This window comes from Octopus bimaculoides, chromosome 26, assembly GCF_046866305.1.
Source record: "Octopus bimaculoides isolate indiv1 chromosome 26, ASM4686630v1, whole genome shotgun sequence".
Lineage (NCBI taxonomy): Eukaryota > Metazoa > Mollusca > Cephalopoda > Octopoda > Octopodidae > Octopus > Octopus bimaculoides.
Window position 1 is genome coordinate 3,905,639 of NC_142953.1, and position 20,662 is coordinate 3,926,300.

General features: G+C 34.1%; 1 protein-coding gene across 2 annotated transcripts in view; it reads right to left on the reverse strand.

The window, feature by feature from the left end:
• LOC106876518 (D-glucuronyl C5-epimerase) overlaps positions 1-19,860 on the reverse strand; it is a 74,760-nt gene extending 54,900 nt beyond the window's left edge. The window contains exon 1 of one of the 2 annotated variants that reach the window (XM_014925096.3): positions 19,578-19,860. Coding sequence is in view for 1 of the 2 variants with exons in the window: in XM_089342765.1 (XP_089198891.1) it covers positions 15,751-15,793 (43 nt within the window). In the remaining variant the exon portion in view is untranslated. Of the gene's footprint in view, positions 1-15,750; positions 15,971-19,577 lie in introns of those variants that run through there. The other variant, XM_089342765.1, reaches the window with a different exon arrangement.
• Positions 19,861-20,662: the final 802 nt, after the last annotated feature.

Sequence of the window (20,662 nt, forward strand, 5' to 3'; positions counted from 1 at the left end):
ATATATTGTTTATATATATATATATATATATATTTATATATATATATATATATATATTGTTTATATATATATATATATATATATTGTTTATATATATATATATATATATTGTTTATATATATATATATATATATATATATATATTGTTTATATATATATATATATATATATATATATATTGTTTATATATATATATATATATATATTGTTTATATATATATATATATATATATTGTTTATATATATATATATATATATTGTTTATATATATATATATATATTGTTTATATATATATATATATATATATTGTTTATATATATATATATATATATATATTGTTTATATATATATATATATATATATATATATATATATTGTTTATATATATATATATATATATATATATATATATATTGTTTATATATATATATATATATATATTGTTTATATATATATATATATATATATATATATTGTTTATATATATATATATATATATATATTGTTTATATATATATATATATATATATATTGTTTATATATATATATATATATATATTGTTTATATATATATATATATATATATATTGTTTATATATATATATATATATATATATATTGTTTATATATATATATATATATATATATATTGTTTATATATATATATATATATATATATATATATATATATATATATATATGGGAGAATGTACGAAAAAAAAACAATAATAGACGAGGACAGGTGGTGTAAACAACAAAAGGATGTATTAGTATGACGCTCGGGAATACGGAAAGTCTTTAACGTTTCGAGCTACGCTCTTCAACAGAAAGAATATGGAGACAAGGAGAAAAACACGGAGAAAAAAAATTGAATGGTGTTTGGTCATATACATACATATATACATACATACACACACACACACGGTTTTGGGTTCAGTCCCACTGCATGGCACCTTGGGCAACTGTCTCGGGCCAACCAAAACCTTGTGAGTGAATTTGGTGGTCAAGAACTGAAAGAAACTCATCACGTGCGCATGCGTGCGTATAACTAGTTTTGATTTAACATCCCTAACTTAGCGGTTTGGCAAGTAAGTGTTAGCAAGAGGAAGGGTATACAGCTGTAAAACAATACCTCAATAATATATACTCATTTAACCCATGCTAGCACAGAAAAATGGACATAAAATGGAATCGACAAACAATTTTTATTAAATTACTGTTTTTAATCTTAAGGCTTAACTGTTTTTGTTTCTTTGAAGAATTTTGTCAGCAGGAGATTCCAAATTTGAGAAATATCACAAGTGGGCCCGAGGTTCCCTTACCCCAAACATAGATGCTCCTTTAATGGGTTAATTTAGGTAAAGGAAGTTGTATATAAGTGCATAAACTGAGGGCAAGGGAGTCCATTATATTTGCTGCTTAATTTAATCCAGTAATAAAATCCCTCCGACATTCCTACACAATTGGAAATATTTATATTCTATGGCTACACACCAACACACACATAGATTCCAGTTACAGACGATCTTGGGTTACTTACAAATACCTAAAAATATACAACTTTAACTTTCTATTGGAGAAGCCTATATAATCAAGCAAGTTTTGAATCAAACACACATACGTACATACAGTAGAAAAAAAACCTAAAAAACAACATACAGTCACATACATACGAACATAGAAATAGACAGAGAGAGAAATAATACAATTACTCACACATTACTCGTGTTCTATCCATCATAATACAATTTAATGACTGGTGAGAGAAAAAGAAAGTGAACAGAGACAACAATGACCTCTCCATTTCACAAGAGAACCTCTATGCAGTCACCCAACATGCAAGAAACAGCAGTCAACTCTCCTTCAAACCACAACCAAGCATCTTTAAAAAAGAAAAAAAAACACTGGTATGTTTGGACAATTGTCCTCATCTTGGTTGATACTAAGATGAAGATATCCATCCCAATATATGACTGTATATAATAATGGTAAGGACACATTGAATAATGTAGTCCAGGGTACATTACAGCTGAAAGCAAGTTAGGATGGTGCTTGTTTGATCAGAGTAAAACTGGATTTAAAATAACAGTAAATGAGATGCTTCACCTGAGAGGTTAATTTTCTGTATACACCTCCTCCGGTGGCAACCTGGTGTGTTCAGCTACCAGCCCAGGCCTTGCTGCCCATCAGGCCAAAGAGGGCAAACTCAAAATACCAGCTGCTCTCCAACAGGTTTATGGTCAAGCTTGTGGCAGTGGAGACCTCCAGTGTTCTTGGTTTGGCCCCTAAACTAATAAGGGTTAAAAGATTTACAACTGTTTTCCACCCAACACCATTTTTTTTTTTAATGAGTACCTTTGTGACTATTAAAAGTATTTCTCAGAGAGAGTAAAAGAGTCGTATAAAATTTATCCATTTCATTTGTATTTGATGTGTAAAAATATGTTCCACTTGTATTTATAATTGAATTTTCATCTTTAATAAATTGAAACAGCAGCAAATAAGCGAAACCATACAATACTAAATGCTTTCATAATTGAATACATTTTAATTCCATTATTTTGGAAACAAGATATTCATATTCTTTATCCATTCTTTATCTATGTAATTAATACATGAATACAATTTTAAAGCAGTGAATTGAAGTTCCCTTTTATTGTTTCTGTTTGTATACTGTCTAAAAAAAAACTTTTTCTGTACATTTTTAACTCTTGATACCAAGCTGTCCGAAACAACCCCCAGGTCTTTGACACAAACTTCACGTTTTAAAGAGATCTAAGTGAGAACCTTCCTTTCATATTAATTTATGTCCTAATCACCAGTTTAATAAAGTTATTTCATTACTTTCTCCTGTATTTACAAAATTAATTTATCCAAAGGCAGTGTATTTCAGGGAAAATATGGCAACAAAGGGATTAATCTCTAATGTTCAAAACATATTTGAAACCTCTTTCTTTAACAAAAAAAAATTTAATTTTAGAAGTGGGTTAAAATATCTATGATTAGCAATGCCCAATCTCCTTGCTTTAGGAGAAATTTGAACGATGATGTCATTCAGCCCCAGGTCAGACCAATCTAGTAGGCCGATGATCAAAGACATATTACAGCTGTGTTCATCATCTTCATTTCAAGAGCATCTTGGATTACAACTCGTGTTATTCATTCCAGTGATAGTAAGATATAAGATATATAATTTAAGAGATATTTGACTGACGTTGCTCAAATGGTAGTAGTCAGACCAAATAAAACAGGTGATAAAGTAAGTTTGGACTTTAGATACTAATCTACTTCAGATCATTTGTACTTCTACAAATAGAAGCCACCATTGGTACCAATGTACTCACATTTTCTACAATTCTAACCACCACCTCCACAAAAGGATGTTTATTCCACTGGTTGTCGTTGATCAAAACTATTGAAGACACCAAGCTAAAGAATATATTGCTTAACCCTTCAGTACTGAAGCCATCCAAATATTCTACATGTTTTACCTGCCCAAATATTCTACCTGTTTTACACTCAAACCAGCCAAATCCAGCCGCTCACACCTACCCTTTGATATCATTCTAAAAACAGTCACATCAATAAAATTTTATAGTTATGAGATAATGCAGGATTAATTGACAACAATGTAATTAAACAAACAGTACTTCTGACAGAATAATCAGAATGCTAAAAAGGGTTAGGGTTAGGGTTCCCTAACCCTTCAGTATTCAAACTGAACCTATTTGGTGCAAATGTTTTTCCCTGTTTCATATTAACACTGGCCATGTCCTATCTTTCACACCTACCCAACAATGTTATTCTAAAAATAAACAATCATGTCATTGAAATCTCAAAGCTATAAGATAATTCATGATTGATTGAAAACAATGTGAATAAATAAGCATTAACATTTGACAGAGTAATCTGCATTCTAAAGGGTTAAACTGGTCATACCTGGCCCAATATTCTACCTGTATTTTGTTCAAACTGGCCAGGTCTGGCCTCTCACACCTACATTACAATGTCTTCTTCCAAAGAATAAACAACCCCATCATCAAAATCTCAAAGTAATAACATAAAGCCTGATTAATTAAAAACAATGAATAAATGAGCAATTACACTGGACAGAGTAATCTGAATACTAAAGGGTTGAAGGGAAACCTTCACAGCATCTCAGTCACCCAAATACTGTCACTGCAGGGATTTACAGAAATAAACCCTTGTACATACTGAGACATGTCCAGTATGTTTCCATCAACCAATTCCATTCACAAGGCATTGGTCACTTTAAGGCTGTAGAGAACACTTGTGTAAAGCACCACACAATGGAAAGAATCCAGAAAGTATGTGGTTAAGATAAAAGTTCTTCAGCACTCCACCATATCTACATACTTTTATTAAAATATCGGTCGACACATTTGGACTTTGACATCCACCAAAATTACTCCCCAGTGAGATTAAGTAGGCTTATGTAAAAATAATATCTACATGATAAACAATGAAGTGTGTAGGGAGTAGAGAGAGAGGGGGGTGTTGCTAATGTTGGTGTTTAGCCCCAGGGTCAGCCCTGACCTCGTAGAATTAACAGCTACAACTGAAAATAATCTCAGTAATATTTTGTCCATGGTTATGTCAAGGACAGTGTAAGATTTTGACACTTTGACATCACAGGATAACAACAATTAGACAACAATGGTGAGGTGCAATGGCAGTGATGACAAGAGGGGGGAAATGGCAACAAGGAGGGGTAGGGAGTTAATATGACAATTGTAGTGAGGGGGCAATGATGGCAATGAAAATTTCAATGATTGTGAGAGAGGTGATGACATAGCTTAGCTGCAAGGGATTTCTAGGGTACAATATCTGAAAGACAAACAATTGTACCAAGGGGAAGAGAGAAAGGACAGAGAAATGGAATTGTAAAGGTTTCTCATGAATGTCAAGGGATAAAGCAATTTTCAATGTGACATCAAGCAAGTACATATATAAAATTGTGCACATTTAACGTGTCTATGTTTGTTTGCTCACACATATATGAACCAATACAGATACAGAATTCTAGGAAATGTGTCACCTGATATGTTACTGAAGAGTGGACTACTGTTTGGGTCATTCTCCTATATGTAAAACAAGTCTTTTGGGAAAATAATAATAATATTAATAATAATGTTAAAAATAAAAGAGAATGAAACAAAGTTTTGATCATGTCGCCAAACATTCAAATACCACCACCAGCACCATGACTACTACTGCTACTACTGCTACTACTACTACAGTTGCACTCCAGTCTGTTTGCCACCACCAGCTTTGATATCTAAATAATTATAGAGTAATGTTAAAATGAGAGCTAATGTATTAGTCAAAACTTAGAAAGAGAAGAACAAAGTGGTGAAACGAGAAAGAAAGACATTAAATAACCAATAATAAAACAAAATGGCAGAGCAGCAAGTAAAACCAGAGACAAAAAAATATATATATATATAGAGAGAGAGAGAGAGAGAGAGAGAGTGAGTGAGTGTGTGTGTGTGTGTGTGTGTGTGTGTGTATAATGTTTGACAGACAAAACAGAGAATGTGTTTATCATGTCTTGAATTACACTATCATAACAGTATCTGTTCCAGAAACAGCCCAACTAATCATGTTAGTCTGTTATTTACTAACCTATATTCAAACAATTCTATACCAAATGGCAATCCAGTGTGTATGTATGTATATATATATATATATATATATATATATATATACACATGCATATATACAAACATGTGTATACATATGTGTATATGTGTGTGTGTGTGTGTCACAAAGCATTTCCTAGCAATGAAATGCATTACTTCCCTATTCAATAGGATTTCAAAATTTGGGGCATTTGTGTGTGTGTGTGTGTGTGTGTACGTGCATAAACACCCACACACACAGTCCATTTCTTTCATAAGTTTGCTTTGATTTCCGCCATCCAGTGTTGGTCAGGCAAAGTCCCACTACATCAGCCCCCACAGTTTTAGGTTTGATCACACCGGGTGGTACCTGGGACAAATGTCTTCTACTAATGCCTCAAGAAGGGTGTGGACAAACCAAGCCTTGCAAGTGGAATTTGGTAAGATGGAAACTGTATCTGCAGTTCTCAATTACTCGATTTTTTAACACCCAACACTACCATCTGTCCCTTGGGTTTCTTTGGTGGAGACCACTCTATTACACATATTCAGATCAGATCTTAAGCTCTGAGGTTAACTTGATGCTTTGAGTTACATTGCTTCCAAGAGTCCTGGTTCCTTCCCCCACTTTCCATCCATCTCAGAGCCCCTCCCTGCAAAATATCATGGGTCTTAAACCTCCCTCCATCTGACTAAGGTTAGAAAAAAGAAAATTATTTAAAAATAAGTTTGTCCTTCCTGCATCTTTCCAGATTTTGTTCAACTCTGGATAACTTCACTTCAGAGAACCATTCTACCCAGCCAGCATGTGCAAACATGTACACATTTTCGTGCACCACACAAATACAAACATGTGCATAAATGAATACATAAGCTCATCCACACATGCATATAGACATACATACATACACACACATGTAAATGCATATATACACACAAACATCTAGTCACATACACGAATACTTTTGAGCACACAAATACATAAACACGGTGCTTATATAAGTACATAAGCTCACAGACACATGCACCTCTACATACATGCACATGCACACTCCCTCACAAAGCTCTCCACCCCTGCCGCTGAAATTCCTATCTTCTATCAGAATTAAAAAGTAAACAAAACAATATATTTAAAAACTGTTCCTACTTGTACTCCCGCCACCCTGCTCCCACATGTTTTATTCGTATATTTTATTACTGTTTTATTATATTTAGATTCATATCAGATCTCGTTCAAATACTACTAAAATAACAGAGACGATACTAAAACATATTGTAGCAGGCCCAGTGGGAAGAGAGAACAAATGAGATTTATAATTAACTTCTATTTTTTTTTTTTTTATTTACTGTTTGCAAAGGTATGGATGAGAGATTAGGAAATCTAACTACACAACCACAAGGTTTTTGTTGGGGGTTCAATTCCACTGCCATAACAACTTTGGAGCGAGTATTTTGTACCATAGCACACACAGTTATGAATGTCTTGTGGGAGATGCAGAAACTATGCAGCAACTTGTCTATGTGGTGTGCTCCCTTGCAAACCTTCTTCACTCTTTGGTGACAGTGAAATTGCATCTAGCCACCTTAATTATTTTATATATATATATATCATCATCATCGTCGTTTAACGTCCGCTTTCCATGCTAGCATGGGTTAGACGATTTGACTGAGGACTGGTGAAACCAGATGGCTACACCAGGCTCCAATCTGATTTGGCAATGTTTCTACAGCTGGATGCCCTTCCTTACGCCAACCACTCTGCGAGTGTAGTGGGTGCTTTTACGTGCCACCGGCACGAAGGCCAGTCATATAATAAGGGTGAAAAATTGAATATTAATTTGATTAATATCAATTTAAAACCAGTGGCCTAGCATATTGAAAAATCTGAAGATTCAGAAAAATTATATATTATGTATGTAATATATATATATATATGTGTGTGTGTGTGCACGCATGCATGTGTTGTGTTTGTCTTCCATCACTACTTGACAACTACCGTTGGTTTGTTTATAGCCATGTAATTTAGCAGTTCAGCAAAAAAGACCAATAGAATAAGTACCAGACTTCAAAAACAAACACTGGGGTCAATCTGTTCGACTAAACCTTTGCATGGCCACAGTCCAACGACTGAAACAAGTAAAAAGTTAAAAGGACTTCCAACACATCACCATAAATATCCACAAATAATTACCATATAATTACTCCTCAAACAAAGAAACTAGACTAAAATGGACAAAAATAAAAACTCCTCTATTAGAATAGCCTCCTAAATTATTTCCGATTCAAACAGATAATTTAGAAACCAGAATAAACACAAAATAAAACCTGAACAACAATTAAAACCTAAAACGCCTGATAATCCTGGTTAAGAAAAATAAAATCCACACTAATTAACTAAATAACCTCCTTGGCAGAAACTGTTTAATATTCATGAGTGAACTGTTAACAAAAGACTGTAATTATTTGTACTAATTTGACATTTCATTCACATGATATTTATTTTAGGACCTCTGCAGTCTCATTTCACCTTTGTTTATTATACATTATTGCTCGTTGGTAGAGTATTAATGAGAAACAAATTGATAATCAAGCAATTTCTCAAAATGGATTGTTTTCAAGAATTAGCATCAGGTCAACGGTCATCATTATCATCATCATTTAATGTCCACTTATCCTTGCTTGCTTGGGAGTTGAACTGAATGTGTTGATGTGGATTTTCTATAACCAGTTGCCCTTGTTGTTGCCAACCTTCACCTGTTTCACAGCAAGCTAATATTTCCCCATGACCAGATACATTTCCACAAAAGATTGGAAGGTGACACAACTATCATGTAATGTCAAAGCAAGGAGACACTAATACTCACATACAAACATATATATATATGTACGTTTTATACACACACACACATAATGGGCTGCTTTTGGTTCCCATGTACCATACTTACTCACTGGGCTTTGATCAGCCAAAGGCAATAGTAAAAAAGACACTTGCCCAAAGTGACATGCACAGACATAAGACGCACACACACAACAGGCTTCTTTCAGTTTCCATCTACCAAATCCACTCACAAGGCTCTGGTCAACCAGACCGGAACAGGAAATGCAAGCACACCCCTACAGTGGGGCAATGAAAATGCTTTGGATATCCTCAAAATAAATGAGCATAGAAGCATTTTTTGGACCGATTTGAAACATTACTTTACGGATTTGATTGATGTAATAATTATTATTATTACACTTAAGTGTAAGGTGGCAGAATCGTTAGCATGTTGGACACACATACATGCATATATACTTATACACACACAAATACACATGCTTTTGTTACTCAAATTTCATTGTGTGTGTGTGTGTACGTTTCATTTATACACAAAAAGGTTACTATGTGAGTGTATTTCTGAGGGTTCACAACACCCTGGAGAAAAGGCATTTGTGTTGCTCTCGTCCTAATTAATAAGGGGGTACGAAGAGCCAGAGGAAATTGTGAGCCACTTAACACCTGTGCTTGTTGGGCAAACTGGCCTTCCTGTGCGTCTGTTTCGTTGCGGCATCTCTGTATAACACACACACAGGCACCCGTGAAAACGTAAATTTCCGTTAGGAAAATAATATTAAACATATTGTGGTTAGTAAAATATGAAACTTAATTAAAACCATACTTTTGAAGAAAGAAAGAAGAAAACGATCGTGTGTGGGGAGGGGGGAGAAATAACTATCGGTCGGCATCGATTTGTTCGAGTAAAACCTTTATACTTATGCCCCAGAATGGCCGTGAGAGTCCAATGACCGAAACAAGTGTATTTATATATTCATTATAAGAATGTGTAGGTTTAGCGATCGTGGAAATAAACCGACAAGAGTAAATGAGAGAAAGAGAGAGAAAGGGAACAAGAGGGAGAGACATGGAAAAAAATGTCGGTTAGAATGAATGAGAGAGAGAGAGAGAGAGAGAGAGAAATGATGAGATCGGTTGAGAGACGGAGGGGAGGCGGAGGGTCTTCTCACGAGACAACTATTTGAGTTATTTTGTCAGTGAACGTCAAGCACAGCGCATTGAATGAAAATGTCGATGGAAGAGATGTATGAGAAAGAAAGAGAGATAGAGAGAGAAAGAGACGGTGGGGGAAGAGACTGATTAAGTAAGGGGTTAAAAGGATAAATTAATCGGGAAGAGAAAGGGGTTAGTTCGGTGATAATGACAACTGAAAAGAGGTTTCCTTCACATAGCCCCCCACCTCCACCCCCGCAGCACAATTATCATCATCATCATCATCGCCACTACGTAGATTATTTGTTTGCTTGATCGGCAAATAACAGATTCGTGTAAGGGAGTAGGGAAAGGGGCGGACTGATTCTATGCGGTCGGCACAATCTGCTAGAAATAGCAGCCAATTATAATCCTCTTCAAATCACACCTAACAGTGTTTAAAAACAAAACAACAACAACAAAAAGGAAAGCAAAATAAATCAGATACAATGTAACACTAGATTTACAAAAAAAAAAAAACAAAAACAAAACAAAAAAGACGGGATGGTCACAGCTGGAAAACTTTTGATCAGAAGTCTGTTGGATCAAGTTCTACGATGGTGGGTATGTGGCGGGGTGTTAAACATAATCTAGCAGATGACGAACTAGACGAGATCGCGGGTAGTATATATTAAAGCTATGAATGAATGCTAACCAAGGAGGGAGGGGGGGAAATTTCTACGCGACCAATTATCATGCTAGAAATAGCAGCCCAATAGCATCTTATTGTCTTGCAAAAGTAAAAAAAAAAAAAGAGGAACCATTAAATAAAATATTGACCAAGGTATACAGTAAATGAAGAGAAAATAAAACATGGACAAGGATAGAGGAGGGTAGAGACGGACTATATGTAATCTGAACCTTTCCCCCCCCCCTTATTTATTATTTTTTTTTACGGAATCCCACGTTTTAGGCTATGGAGATTCCGATTCTGAAAAAGAAATTGTTCGAAAAATTTCAATTCCCCCCCCCCCACCACCAAGCAGGCTATTTACATGCTAGAAATAACAGCCAAATCTCACAAAACTAGTGTTAGGGTTAGGGTTAGGTTTACCTTGTGGATCTATATAAAAACCGGGGTGGGGGCAATCGAAATTTTGAAATTGAGATTTTTGAAAATTTTTTTTTTCAGAATCGGAATCTCCATAGCCTAAAACGTGGGATTCCGTAAAAAAGAAGAAAAAAAATAAGTGGGGAAAGATTCAGATTACATATAGTCCGTCTGGACCTAGAAGAGAATACATTTGATCGAAGATTTTTTTTTTCGATCAAGGTTGACGAATGATTTTTTAATGTTTTTTTTTTTAATCGACTGTCATGAAGTTTTAGAATAGCAGTCCTTCGAAGTCACACACACCTCATGAAAAAAAAAGGATCAATTGTTTAAACATTCATACATTTATCAAAACCTTGTGAATGGATTTGGTAGACAGAAACAAAGAGTACGTCGTGTGTATATATATATATATATATATATAAACAATATATGAGTATATGCATATATATGTACATGTATGTATATACGTTCATCCACATGTACATATAGATACATAACTGGGTACATGACGTGGCAAAAGAACAAGGACAAAATGGTAAACAAGGTGCAACAACCAAGCAGGCCACATAGAAACATCCCCTTCATCAGCTACCACCATTATATATATATATATATATATATATATATATATATATATACACACACTTATGTGTATGTATATGTGTGCTTATCTGAGCACCAACGCTTGACAACCGGTGTTGGTCTGCTTACGTCCCCGTAACGTAACGGTTCGGCAAAAGAAACGATAGAATAAGTAACAGACATTAAAAGATAAGTACTTAAGTCGAATGTTCGACTAGAGCCATGATCAAAGACATTCCAGCCGTGACTATCATGACTTTTGATGGATGGAGAGACATAAGAGGTACCCATATATATGACTCCCCACCCCCTTTTTTTCAGACGTGAGGGAGATTTGGCTGCTTTTCTATCCTGGGGAGTGACAAGGTAACGGCTTCTTTGGTGACGAATGTTATCACATGGAGATTGAGAAGAAAGCATCTGTTAACAAACATATTGTAGCCTAATCACACCTTAATGTCTTAGAAAAGGACGCAATACATAATGTAGTCCAAGGTTTACTTATGCCTACCTAAAGAAAACAAGACGGGATGGCCACAGCTGAAACATCTTTGATCACAGGTCTGATCAATTTAACTTGACCTTCGGCTAAATATCAAAAACATGACAAGTTAGAAATAGCAGCCAAATCTCTCGAAAATCACCTTTTAGCCATCATAGGAAAGGAAAGACATGTTCGACAATATAATTAATTCTAGATATACGAAATGACAAAGTGGGTACGGTTGGAACGTCTTAGATCATTGTTAACATGTGACAAAATTTATATATATTTTGAAGCGATTAAAAAGTGGAGAGGTTTTATTATTTGCAACCAAATAATAAATTTAACATATGTTTGTGTCGACATTACACCATTAGACAATCCAAAAGACCAAGTATTCACTGTCAAAGCAGTGCGTGTGTATGTATGTATATATATATTATACACACACACACACGTATGTATATGTATGCATACATACACACATTGTGTTTGTGTAAGGTTCAATTTCAAAATACAAGTAGAACCTGTTTCAACGTTTCCATCGCAATAATAATAATTTTCCTTTCAATTTCTAGCATAAAGGCCCAAGGCCACAAAAATTAAATAGAGAGGTATATATAGACCTGTAGTTTTAATTGTATCCTTCTATATTGTCTTAATTGTTATATTTCTTCTATTATAATTCCTTTCACATCTAAAATGGATTATAGCAATATAATTTGGTGCCTGATATTTGAGTGGTGGTGGTCGTATTTTTTATCGACACCTGAGCGAAAGGCGCACACAAAAAAGGCAAATATTATACACACTCATATATAGTGTGTTGTGTATGCATATTATACTGTGTCGGGTGTGTATAATATATATATCGTGTGTATGTGTATATAAGTATATAAATGTTGTATTAATATATACATATATATCGTGTTGTGCGTGTATGTATATACAATATTTATCAGGTAATCTGTGCATAATAAACATTATACTGTTTGTCGTGAGAGCTTGTTATGTGTGTATGTGTTACCTGAGATGTCAATCAAATTATAATAGAACACACCGGAAGGATGAAAGATGAAATGTGTCTCGGCGGGATTTTAACAAGGAACGGAGAAGGTCGTAGCTAAATACAAGGCATTCGGTCGTTGAACCAGTGGCACCGAACCGCTAACCTATTTCCTATTTTGCCGGCCCTCAAAAGAATTAAAGGTAAAAGACGACTTTAGCAGGATTTGAACACAAATCAAAAAATAAATAATGATAGGCGAGACAATAAATACTGGAGGGAAGGTGGTGAATATTCAATCAATCTATTGAATATCATTCCAACTTCAGTTGATCGATCTTATGAGATGTTGTGACAGTCATGCTCTCTCACCAAGACAACCACGATTGCAATTGTATTCAACGTGGATGAAACGACAAATTTAATTTAGATAATCAATCAACTAAATATCAATTGAACCACGCACTTTTCTAACTGGAAGCTGGCTGATCTTATGAGAAGTTGTGACAGTCATGCTCTCTCACCAAGACAACTGCAATCGTAATAACAATCAACGTGGGTGATGAAACAAAATTTCATCAACCGTAAGCAGGAAATACGAAACCAATATTTCTAAAATGACAGAGAAAAACGAGAGTCTTAATGCCGTCGTCTTTCTAGAAAGAAGGTCTTGAAATGACTCCTCGGTTTTTCAGATATTTTATTAACTAAATGTCCTGGTTCGGGTTGTCCTTAAGATTTTCGGCATATTCCAAAAGTAAGCGCAGTCAGTAAAGTACAATACATTCCCGCAATTTTTTAAAGCAATACAGTTTTTCAGTATTAGTAAGCTTCATTGATTTATACAGACTAGAAAGTATGGCGACAAAAAGATGACATACGTAACATCATGTCTGGGGTTCGAATAACGGAAAAGTACTCAAGACGTGGAGTTTATTTCGTTAGCAGTTAATGATTCTTCGACTCCACTACTCAGAGTTTCTTGACATTCGGATATATATACACACACACACACATATTAGCATATATATAGATAGATAGATGTGTTGAGTGGTATTCCTATAGAACAGAGTCGGAAATTATGTAGTGAACAAAAAAAAAAAACACTCAGTTTCTTAGAAGATGTTTTAAGTATTATTGACAACGAATGAGCAATAGAAAAAAATTCTTTGGCAGGGGAGAATGATGTAGGCCCCATTCCCAAATGTCGAAGCAGTTGTAACCTTAGAATTAGCATCACTGATTAGTAAACATTAAACATATTTCTCCATGTAAGTATATCAATAATATGAAGGGAACTGTAGAGATTAAGTTGCACATTTATTCGGGTCTAGCCACGTATGTTCCTTCGTTTGCTGATTTTTATTTATTTAATTCCCATTTACAAAATGACACACTATAATTAGAATTAAGTGTATTAAAGCGCTCAAGCTGGAGCACCACCTTCAACTCTGCATGTGTTGGGATTTATGTGCATATTGTATCCCCATAGATCCGTAACTATTATATGGTTAAAATGCCGTTGAGATGGAGTTCGTCTTTCATGCGAGGTCGATACAATAAGAAATAGCAATCCAAGCACCTGAGGTAATCTTAATTGACTGGAATAATCGCTGACAAAAATATCCTAGTGATGTATGTAGCAAATCACTGAGGTGGACTTTGCCTTTCATGCTAGGTCGATAAAATAAAGTAATAACAATACCTGGGGTAGTCTTAAATGACTGCAATTATCGTTAACAAAAATATCCTAATGTTATTGCATCTATGTTGGAAATCATTATTATAAATTCTGCTCAAATACCTTCGATAGTGACATTGCCTTTTTATCCTTCCGAGGATCAATAAAATAAGTAGTACCAGTCAAGCACCTGGGGTCGTTTTTAATTGAACTGTAACCGAAACATCGCCCACAAAAAATTGTCATGTTATTATCATCTTCATCAATGTTAACAAACCCAATATTATTATAATTGTAGTTCAAATAACATCGAGGTTTGACTCTTGTCTTTCATTATCACCTCACCTTACCTATCTAGAAATGCTCTCCCTGCTCCCAGAAAATAAATATCAGTCAAATACAAGGGATTGTTTTTAATCGACTGACCCCCATATATATATATATATATACACACCATCATAAAACTAAAAATTCTGTAACCATGTGTGGAAATTAAGAAAATACGACGAAATGTCGTCAACATACCTGTTATTGCAAAGAATAGCCATTGCGTTGAAGGAGGGTGGTTGTGGATGTCGTTGTTGTCAGCAATGTGAACATGAGTGGTGGTCGAACAGACAGACTTAGCTTCGAGAAGCGAGCTAAGCGATATGTAACGAACGATTATAGGGAGGTTGAAAATAAAAAAAGACACGTTTTTGATCGTTGTTGTCTAGTTCTTTAACTCATATATATATATATATATATATATATATAAATTTTAAAAAAAGGCGTGGACAGGACCGGAATATGTTTTTCTCTCTTGGAAGGGAAACGTGAAGCACTGACATGCACGTGCAGGTATGTATGAATGTATATGTAAGTGTGTGTGTATGTATATGAATGTGTATGTATGTGTGAGCGTATATATATGTGTCTGTATGTATGTATAGATAGATAGACAGAGATGTGAAGTGAAAGGATAAATTATACGGTTAACAGCTAGATAGATGTCTCTACTGTAAGAAAGAAAGAAAAATCTGATGTGTTCGTTTCGTCCACCTGAGAAAAGATGTCTACAAGAAAAGAACAAAACCCACGATAGAATTTGACAATTAGTACAAACCTACTTCTTTAAATAACAAGTAGACTTACTTTATAGATTGGCTAACTAGCAAGCTAGCTAGCTAGCTACTATACAATGACTGACCCACGCTATCTCACCTACCCCCTCACATTAACACTTCGACCACACGGGAATTTTTTTTTTTTTGTAATAAGCGCGACTTACCTTGATTCTTTACAATGTTAAAAATATAAATAAAAAAAAACATCTAAAGGAAATATCGGTTCATAACAAAGCAAACGCCATCAAAGACAACGGGTTTCGTTGTCATTTGAGAAACAGAAAGAAAGCAGAAAAACACATTTTCACAGAATGGGAATTTTCAGAAAATTTTCAGTATAATAGCAACAACAAAAACTAAAACGTAAAGAAAAATAGCAGTGACGTATATGTGTGTGTGTGTGTGTGTGTGTGTGTATATATATATATATATATATATATATATATATATATATATATATATAAGGGATATATATATATATATATATCTCCCTTAAGTTACACAAAACCCTTCAATTAAGGCAGCATGTTGGTTTTCGGTATTTGGTACTTTCATTTTTTTTTAACGTAATTCTTTTTGCTTTTAATTCCTGAACTAAAACTAATAATTTAAAAAAATTATTTTAATATATCAAAATACTAAAAACTGTTCCATTTAACAACCTGTAATTGAAGTGTCAGCTTATTACATCTTATGTAAGACCTGGTAAAATTAAAGGTAGCCCCATGTGTTTTTAAATAAATCTATGGTTTGAAAAAATTATAAAGCATGTCTTTTTTTATTCTTTCTCTCCAAAGACAGGCCGAACCCCAAACTTTTTATTTTTATTTAGATATAAATATTGTCACAGTAACAAAATACGTTCTTTGAGTCTACGGGGGGTATGCCTTTACGCGACTTGCTAGAAACAGCAGCCAAATATCCCTCAAATCCGATCCTGTTGTCTCATAAAACAAAAATGAAGGGGAAGAGGGTACATTGAATGATGTAGTCTTAGATACACTGCGCCTGATAGAAACAACAAAAATCTGTTACAGCAGGAATGTCTCTGATCATACGTTTATCTGACCTGGTGTTAAACTATGTTATTAATTAACTCGTCTGTTTCTTTACTCCGTCACTACATTCTTTACTTAGCAATTAAACTGATTCACGCCATTATTAAAACCTCTCGAATTCTAGTGACTTTTGTATTCAATATTCAATAGTATACAAATAGATAATCAAGGAGCCATCACCAAGACAAGACACCTTTATTTGTCAAAATTATCGCCTTGCATTTTACGTTCCAAATTCATATCCTACCGAGGGATGCATTTAGCCTTTCATCCTATTGGGACTATCAATAAAAAGATTAAGTACCTACCAAGCATAAGTATTAATAATAAAGCACTTGGCATACATAACACCTTCCTTCCCTATCACACTTGTGTATGAGAAATGCATGGCCTTATGCTAGAAATCCTTCGTACTAAACTATTTAAAAGACATTCAGATGAAAGTCTGGTTTTTAAACCGTGATAAAATCAACGAATTTCTGACATTACGGCTAGTTTCGTTTCGTATTTGTTACTTCTTTTCATACACACTATCACTATTCCACTTTTTAGAAGAAATCCTAAGCTTCCTCCCTTTCTCCCTCTCTGTCTCATCATGTTTTGTGTGTGTGTATATATATATATATATAAAATAAAAACAAATATAAACGTTACAAAATTGGCTGCTCATCGAAAAATTTCAAGAATTGCATATTGATTTTTCTGGAAAGTAAAAACTGTCGTTACTGCCGTTGTTGCTTCCTTAGCCCCCTCCCTCACTCGTTTCTTGCCCCCAGGTCATCTCTGTTCCATTACACATATTAACCTTTGATCGAAGACATTCCAAACGTGACCATACATGTTTTTTTACAGAAATATGGGGGTTTCACATTATATAAGACTAACATTATTCCAATGGGCGCTTGTTTGTTTTTTTAATTAAATTAACAGAGTAAATTTGAGGAAGATTTCTTTGCTATTTCTAACAGGTCGGTTGACCACTAAAGCCACTCTTTATTGAAGATACGGATGACCGATTGGTGTGTGTGTATATATATATATATATATATATATATATATATATATATATATATATAACTATATGGAGGAGGAGGAAAATAAATTTTAAGAATAAAATACGAAGTGGAAAGAAAATTTGCTGAGCAAGGTATCATAATAATATATATATATATAAGACAAACACACTATTCGAGAGAACCGGTCATTTAATGTTATCAGATAATGTTATCAGTTATTGTTATCAAAATCAGTGGGTCCCAAACACGAAAAGGATAAAGGATATTATCGGGATTCTATTTAACATTATCAACCGGTTATTGTCATCTAAACGGTTTATTGATAAACTTCTCCCACTATATATATATATATATATATATATATATATATATATATATATATATATATATATATATATATATATATATATTACAAACATGCGTACAAACAGAAACATACAAACATCGTACTTATATAGTCATACACGCGAGCGCGTGTGTGTATAATATAGCAGATATATAAAAAGAAAATTAGTGTTTGGTTTCTGTTCCCTTCTGAAGGAAACAAAAAAAAAAGTAGTAGAAAATGAAGAAGAATTTGAATGAATGCTTGTTTTACTTATATTTGTACACAAGGACACAGATATACATACATAAAACATGTGTGAGTATGTATATATATATATATATATATAAACATTTTCTATACACCCACACACTGAGAGACGACGAAGGAAGTACCAACGAGGTCACATGAAGTGCTTGAAATAGCAACTAAATCTACATCAAGCACAGACCCTAATACCGTAAATAAAGAAGTATAATGCATTGGTCACAAAAGACGAGATGGTCGTGGTTGGAATACCTTTGAGCTCTCTGTTCAGTAGTGGTTAGCCTGGGACTAAACAACGACTACATTCCTACATATTTATAAACATATACACGCAGAAATGTATATATGGGTTATCCGGATACATTTAACCATACTGTAAATACGCCACATACCTCATAAATATTATACACACACACTGTACATATATGTATATATACACATATATTTATGTATATATATACATATATACACATCATACGAATATATATATATATATATACATACATACATACACATCATACACATATATATATATACGCACACACATTATACATATATATACACGCACACATCATCTATCTATATTACCTATGTACACAGAAACTTATCCATATATTTAGTTTCGATGTTGGTACATATATACAGTGAAATATATTTTATTTTATATGTATACAAATACTATATTAATATATATATATACACACACACACATGCATTCGGTATTTATATGAATACACACACAATTTTATTCATAAAATATCACAGTTAATCCATATATATATATACAAATAATATTAGGGACAAAATCCAAAATTACAGGTAAAAAACTCAATTAAAATCAATTTATAAAAAATCAAAATTAAATTGAGCCTTATAGATAAAGTATATATAAAATATATAGTTTTAGGGAAAATAACCAATTTTCAAAAACTCATCGATGAAAATCCACTATCACATATAGAAAAATTAATAATTAAAAGCACAATAAATGAGTATAATATAAGTAAAGTAAATATCATAAGATAAATATAATTATATTATATTATATTTATCTTATGATATTTACTTTACTTTATATTATACTCATTTATTGTGCTTTTAATTATTAATTTTTCTATATGTGATAGTGGATTTTCATCGATGAGTTCTTGAAAATTGGTTATTTTCCCTAAAACTATATATATATATATACATATACATACATACATACAGACACACACATTCATATATGTATATATACACACGTAGATAGATAGATAGATAGATAGATAAACACGTATGCGAAAGCGACCTATTGTCGGAGATGTTAATGTCACAATACTCACTCTGCTGGCGTTGTGGTGATGAAGATGTTAACTGATGCTCTGTATTATCCCATTGCTAATCATATATAGCCATCGGTCGCTTATTCTTCAGAAATATCGGCCTTCGATGTGTCTCTTCCTTTTGACCGCCGTGTCTCTCATCTGACGAGAGAGGGAGAGCGAGAGAGAGAGAGAGAGGAATGAAAAGCCAACAGACTATTCGTCTATCGGTTGTAGTAGTAATAATAATGGAGGAAACGATAGTGCGAGCCAGCTTCCCTTCCAATTACCCAACTACCAAGACGTTCAGTAGACGATGGAGCTGGTGATGAGGATGGCTGCTGCTGCTGCTGCTGTTAAATGTGGATAACACACATGTCGATGGTGGAGGAAAGCGTAGTGAAACTGATGAAGATTATAATGATGATGATGGTAAAGGTAATGGTGATGATGGCGGCGGCGGCGGTACTACTGTTGTTGTTGATGTTGATGTTAGTAGTTACGATGGTGATGCTCGCTACGTATCGGTGATGGTGGCGATGGTGCTGCTGATAATAATGTTGACGATAGTGAGGGTGTTGATGATGGTGGTGCCGCTGCAAATAAAGTTGACGATGAGGGTAATGGTGATGCTGGCGGTGGTGCAAATAATGTTGACGATGATGGTGGCGGCAGTGGTGCTGCTACTGCTGGTGTTCAAAATAGTAGTGATGATGATGATGATGGTTACAGCTTGCTGAATCAGTGGTGGTGGCAGTGGTGGTACGGTCGTTTAGGATAATAGTGATGATGGTGGCAGCCGCTGTTTGCGGTGGTGGCGAAGTTGTTGAGGATTATGGTGATGGTGGTGGCTGCCGGTTACTGCGTCGATGGTGGTGATGTTGAAGATAGTGTTGATGATGGTTGATGCTTGCAGGGACTATGGTGGTGGTGGTGGTAGTGATGCTGGTGGTAACAGTAATAATGGTACACACGGTAGCAGCCGACGCCTCTAATAATCCTCATATGTCCCACTTAAGAAAAGTTCAAAACACACACACACATAATGTGTTACATTATAAAATTAAAATAAAATGATTCATTACAGATGGCCATATGTTTTGCTC